The 6,203-nt window shown below is 30.8% G+C and overlaps 1 protein-coding gene across 1 annotated transcript; it reads right to left on the bottom strand.

Moving 5' to 3' along the window:
- Nucleotides 1-4,851: 4,851 nt before the first annotated feature.
- Nucleotides 4,852-5,489, bottom strand: LOC112741750 (histone H4). Its single transcript, XM_025790850.2, has one exon. The coding sequence runs from the start codon at nucleotides 5,388-5,390 to the stop codon at nucleotides 5,079-5,081; it is 312 nt and encodes a 103-aa protein (XP_025646635.1). The 5' UTR covers nucleotides 5,391-5,489; the 3' UTR covers nucleotides 4,852-5,078.
- Between the last annotated feature and the right edge of the window lie 714 nt (nucleotides 5,490-6,203).

A 6,203-nucleotide genomic window follows, 5' to 3' on the forward strand; every position in this document is an offset into this window, starting at 1 on the left:
GCATCTATCCAGGAGGTACGTTCTCATATGCCCAGGAGGAACCAAGGAGGGATCCTAACCTCCCACTATCTTGTTGGGGGCGATTTTACATTACCAGGAAAAACAAGGAAGGGGATTCTCACCTTCCTTCATCTCTCTGGGGTCGCACTATCAAGAAAGAGAGCTCAAGATAAAATAATCATTCAAAGCCATATTTTCATTTCCAACCATAAATCAGTATTTATCATAGACATCTGGCTCATATCATAACCCATAACCAGCCAATAATCATTATTAAATATAGCCCTTTGACTCACGACATACACCACACTTCCATCATCACCCTCAGCAACTCATACAATCATCATTAATCATAATTCATCATTACTCTCCTTTTACTTCACCCTCAACCTACCACCCTTCCTAGTCCCTTCTCATTTCTAGGCCTACTATAAGGCTTTAAGACTTAAAGTGTGAGAATGGAGGCTTAAAAGTCTGAAATTCGGCTTTAAAACTCCAAAATCAACCTTTGCTGAAAACAGGGTCATGCGTGCACGTCGCTCATGCGCACACGTGGGAGTCAGAAAAGTAGAGTGACGCGTGCACGTCAACCACGCGTACGCGTGGGTGCGTTTTGTGCTCCTCACACAAAATCAGCACAGTACCCGCGCAACTCTCTGAATTTTCTACGGGGCATTCGCATCAGTGCAGCGACGCATACGCGTCGGCTAGGTGCATGCGTAAGAGAGTAAAAATCGTGAGTGACGCGTGCGTGTCGGTCATGCGTGCACGTTGGGGTACATTTTACCAAAAATTTTACTAAGTTAAAAAGCTGCAGAATTATATTTTCAAACCCTAAACTTCCGACACACATAACTTCTTCTACAAAATTCCTTTTTCAACCATTTTTGAACCGTTGGAAATATCGTTGAATAAACTTTCATAAAAATTCAATGTTCACAAGCCAAATTCATTTTCACTCATCCAAATGACCACAATCCAACCACATTCACATAATTACACTCAACCAAAACCAAACCTACCTCATCTACATAATTTCACCCAAAACTATCAAATTCCACACCTCAATTCCTCAAACTTTATTATTCACACATTCAATATCTAAAATCCATCTAATCTCTTATATCATCACACAATACACACATCAACTTACCTTTCTTACCTCTTGGCGGTCTCCAGCCCAAATTCACAATTTAAATGCATATTCCACAAACCAATATTCATTATCCAATTCATCAAATTCTCAATACACCAAACATACAATTCACACAATTTTCAACCCAATCATTAGTTTACATTACATATCAACTATGCATATTAGTACCAACTATTTACACAATTCAAACTTAATCCTAGGGGCATCTAGCCTAGAAATTCTGATCACACCACACGGTACTTAAATGAAACTTAAACCGTACCTCTTGTAGCCAAAATAATTGAGTTTCTTCTTAGAAATCTCTACCAATCCTTAGCTCTAAACCTCACCAAAGCTCCACAAGCAACACCAACCTCCGAATTGTGAACCAAAATCAACCAATACTCTAACATAATCAATTTTCACACTTAGAATCAACTTAGGGTTCATAAAATTGATAAATCACAAGAGTTGGAGGGTTTCTTACCTTAACCCATAAAATTAGTTGATGAAACTCACCAATGACTCATACTAGAGCACTCCTAAATAACCAAAATCATAAGATTTCTTCAAAACCCAAACCAAATCCAAATTTAAAGAGAAAAATGAAAACTAGGCAGAGGACAGTGGAATACTCACCACAAAACTTAGATAGAATTGTAGAGGATGAGAAGAGCGACCCATGGCCACAAACGGCTTGTCAATCGGAGTTCCAAAGAGAAAGTTATAGTGATTTGAAGATCAAAGAGAGTTAGAGTTTTGATTTCCCTTTTCTCTTTTCTCTCTCACCGTGGAACACAAGAATGGGGAGAGAAATGGTGCTGAAATGGCTTAATAAAGCTATATATATGTTGGATCTTGGGCCCACTTGGACCCGATTCACTTGCTTTAACTCGTTGGCCTAATTTTGGGCAAAAACATTTAAGATTGGAGTTTTAAATCGTATTTTAAATATTTCTAGGTTCTCAAATTGTAAATTCTTATTTCTTAAAATTATTCACTTCTAATTAATTTTCTCAGCCACAGTACTGGACAGATCGCAACCAGTACTGCTGGCCAAATTTTCAGTGCGCATTTTTATTCAGAAAACTATGTTTTCCGACTCAGAAAAATTCACTGAGTCCAAATATCATTTTTAAATTATCAAATTCCGATTGCTAAATTTTCTAACCATATTCGCTCCTATTTAATTTATTATTTAATTAATTATAATTTGACCGAATTTTACAAGATGCACATGTAAAACTACTTTACACTGACACATCCATCTCCATTATGATAATTCCACCACAAGCTATGTTTCTAGCATTAGTAATTAACTATTAGAATTCAACTTGAAAAAATTGGTCAATGGAGCCTTTTAACCAATTTTTACTTTTCAAAAGTAACTTACAGAAAATAACTTTTAAAATATAGATTTTTAAAAGTTATAGCATCTATATTTATTAAATTAAATTAAAAATAACTTTTAATAAGTACAAGGAATATATATATATATATATATATATATATATATATATATATATTCGATAAAATAATTTTTAAAATTTAAAAATAGTATAACAGATATTAATATAAGAATTAAATTAGAATATTAATTAATGAAGGTGATTATATTAGATTTTTAATTTTGATAAATACAAGCTAAATTTTAACAACCTATATTTTTAAACAGTTTTACCAAACTAAATCTAAATCTTTCTACCATAGTTTTAGCCTTTTGAGTTTCACTAGAGCTGCTTTTTTTTTATCATATACAGTCTCACACACCAAGACTTGATTTGGTAAAGTTTTACTTTTTAAAAAAGATTTAATTATTTTGTTGGTTCCTATAATTTCGTAAAATTTTTAATTAGGTCCATATATTTTTTTTTTCTTTTAATTGAGTCCTTGCACCAATTTTTTTTAATTGGGTTCCTATACTTTTTTATTTAGGTCCCTACACCAATTTCTTTTTTTAAGTTGAGTCCCTATACAATTAAACCAATTACTGTCAAGAGGGACCTAATTGAAAAAGAATTTCGTGCAGGGACCAAATTAAAAGGAAAAAAAGGTATAGAGACCTAATTAAAAATTTTGTGAAACTATAAAGACCAACAAAGTAATTAAACCTTTAAAAATTGAGCATCTATATTTAATAAATTAAATTAAAACCCTTTTTTCATATACGCATTTATTTCGGATGTTGTGACCCTAATTCCCATTCTAAGCGTATTCCATGTGTTGAGACTCCATTCTCCTTTTACACATATCTCGAATTCTCGGATATGGAGTAATCATTTTTTCACATGTGTCGTATTTCGGGTGCACCCAAGATACGTTTAAATTATCACATGTCATATCCCGAGTATTCAATACCTGAGATTAGCCTATATATAGATTGGTTCCTAAGTACTGAAATGTGATACATTATACATTCAAATAATTACTCTATGTTTATGGATTTTTATAAATAATATAATTATTTAATTTAAATAAAAATACCTTTAGTATAAGTTATTTATAGATTAAATATAAGAATTTAATTTTGATGCATTAATAGTGTAAAACGTTTTATGCAGTCATGCGATCACGTTCGCTCTTTTGAATGACTATTTATATAGTCAATGTAAAAGATAAAATTATTAATATAACATTACATAATTAGATACATATATAAAACTATTTTACACTGACAATACATTAAAATTAAATTCTAAATATAAACCATTAAATCTTTTATCAATCTAATCTAATACCCTAAATCTTATAATGCCTCAAAAACACATAAAATATTTGAGCTAATTTTAGATTGATCCTGTTAGATAACAATAAAATATCCATCTCTATTATGGATAATTCCACAAGTAAGGTTTCGAGAATTAGTAATTGACCCATTAGAATTCAACTCGAAAAAAATTGGTCAACTAATTTTTATTTTTCAAAAGTAACTTACAAAAAATTAATTTTTAAAATATAAGTTTTTAAAAATTGTAAAGTTTACAATTGATAAATAAAATTAAAAATAATTTTTAATAAATACAAACAAATATATTTGATAAAATAACTTTTAAATTTTTAAAATATTCTCATAAACATTTTAATATAAAAATTAAATTTAAATATTAATTAATAAATACAATTATATTAAATTTTTAATTTTAATAAATAAAAATTAACTTTTAAAAATCATAAACACAAAAACATAAATTTTTTCATTTACCAAATACAAAATAAAATATTTATGCTATTTTTTAAAATAATTTTATCAAACTAAATCTAAATATTTCCACCACATTTTTAACTGAGTCTCATTAGAGTTGCTTTTTTATATCACAGATTCTCGCATACTAAGACTTAATTTTTTAAAATTTTACTTTTTAAAAATTATAATATCTATAGTTAATAAATTAATATTAACTTTTAATAAATACAAATAATAACAAATATAGTTAGTAAAATAATTTTTAAAATTTAAAAGACTGTAATAAATACTAATATAAAAATTAAATTTAAATATTAATTAATAAAATTATATTAAATTTTTTAATTTTAAATTACATACATTATTTCTATTATTAAAAATCACCGCATTTCCATTTAGCTGAAGAAGATTGCAGGCAGTTGCAAAGAGTAAGGACCCGCCTATACCAGAATATAATTTGAACATACAAACCAGGATTTTAAAATCAACAAAACTAAACCGAAGACACTAGAAATCACTAATAACCTTTAAATGGGACAAATTTAAATTCATTGCTAGTTAGTGCTAATATTTTGCATTCTGCACTCGAGGCTCTAATTGAACAAAGGCAGGCACCGCCCACTCTAATTGACCAGAAAACAAATTATCCAAAAACAAAAACAAAAACACTTCAACAAGATGATAAAATCCATAAAAACCTATAACACCGAATTCGTGAAACATTTACAAGCAGGAGCAAATACTAAACCCTAAATAGAATCAACCACCGAAACCGTAGAGAGTCCTTCCCTGCCTCTTGAGGGCATAAACAACATCCATGGCAGTAACGGTTTTGCGGCGAGCGTGCTCGGTGTAGGTAACGGCATCGCGAATGACGTTCTCCAAGAAGATCTTGAGGACGCCACGTGTCTCCTCATAGATGAGGCCACTGATTCTCTTGACGCCTCCCCTGCGAGCCAAACGGCGAATGGCGGGTTTCGTGATTCCCTGAATGTTATCACGAAGCACCTTTCTGTGCCTCTTCGCTCCTCCCTTTCCCAATCCCTTTCCTCCCTTTCCACGACCTGACATTTTCAAACACTAAAGAGAAAGAGATGTGCGGAGAAGCTTTTTCTGTTGAGATTTGATCTTGAATTTGATGTCGTTAGGACAGTACTTTAGTCGCTTTTATATTACTGGGTGTGTGTTTTGGGTTGCTATATAGGATGGGGAGTGTGGTATCTGGGTCGTTGATTGTGATAAAATGGACAGCTGAGATTGCGATTCTTGTTTTGTGGTTTTGAATGGTTTTGACCGTTGATTAATTTGGATCGACGGTAAGAGTATGCGAGTGATTTTTTTGCGGATTACTAACGTGGCACCTTTCTCCACGTGGTAAGTATTCCTTACTGTTTTTTCTGGTATGCTTCTTTGTTAGATTGAGGCCGTGGATAATCGAGGGACAAATTAAATAAATAAAGTGCAGCTCAAAATTATTTTATTATAATATTTTAAAATAATTATATTTTAATTTATATTTATTTTATAGAATAAAGTTTTATAATGGTTTCTGAGATTCAAGTAATTATCCAATGTAATTTTTGAGGTTTCAATTATACTATTATAATTCTTCAGATACAGTTTTGGGTACCATAATAATTTTTAGATATTTTTTTGGTGATGAGTCATCATCAAGACATTGATATGACCTCATTTTGCCACGTTGGATAGTGCCAACAGTTAATTAAACTGACACAATTTCAATTTATATTCAATATAGTCTCTCCTTTTATATTTAACCTTAAATTTCCAAATGTTCAGTAAGTTAATTTTTTCTTCTTCATCATTCTCTTTTCATTCTTCTTGTACTTATTGTTCATGGAGATGGAAATGAATATTCATGAT

This window comes from Arachis hypogaea, chromosome 2 (genome assembly GCF_003086295.3).
Source record: "Arachis hypogaea cultivar Tifrunner chromosome 2, arahy.Tifrunner.gnm2.J5K5, whole genome shotgun sequence".
In the NCBI taxonomy this organism is placed as follows: domain Eukaryota; kingdom Viridiplantae; phylum Streptophyta; class Magnoliopsida; order Fabales; family Fabaceae; genus Arachis; species Arachis hypogaea.

Bases quoted from the DNA above. Each gene is read 5' to 3' on its own strand.
- LOC112741750 (XM_025790850.2), bottom strand. From the start codon at position 5,390: ATGTCAGGTCGTGGAAAGGGAGGAAAGGGATTGGGAAAGGGAGGAGCG.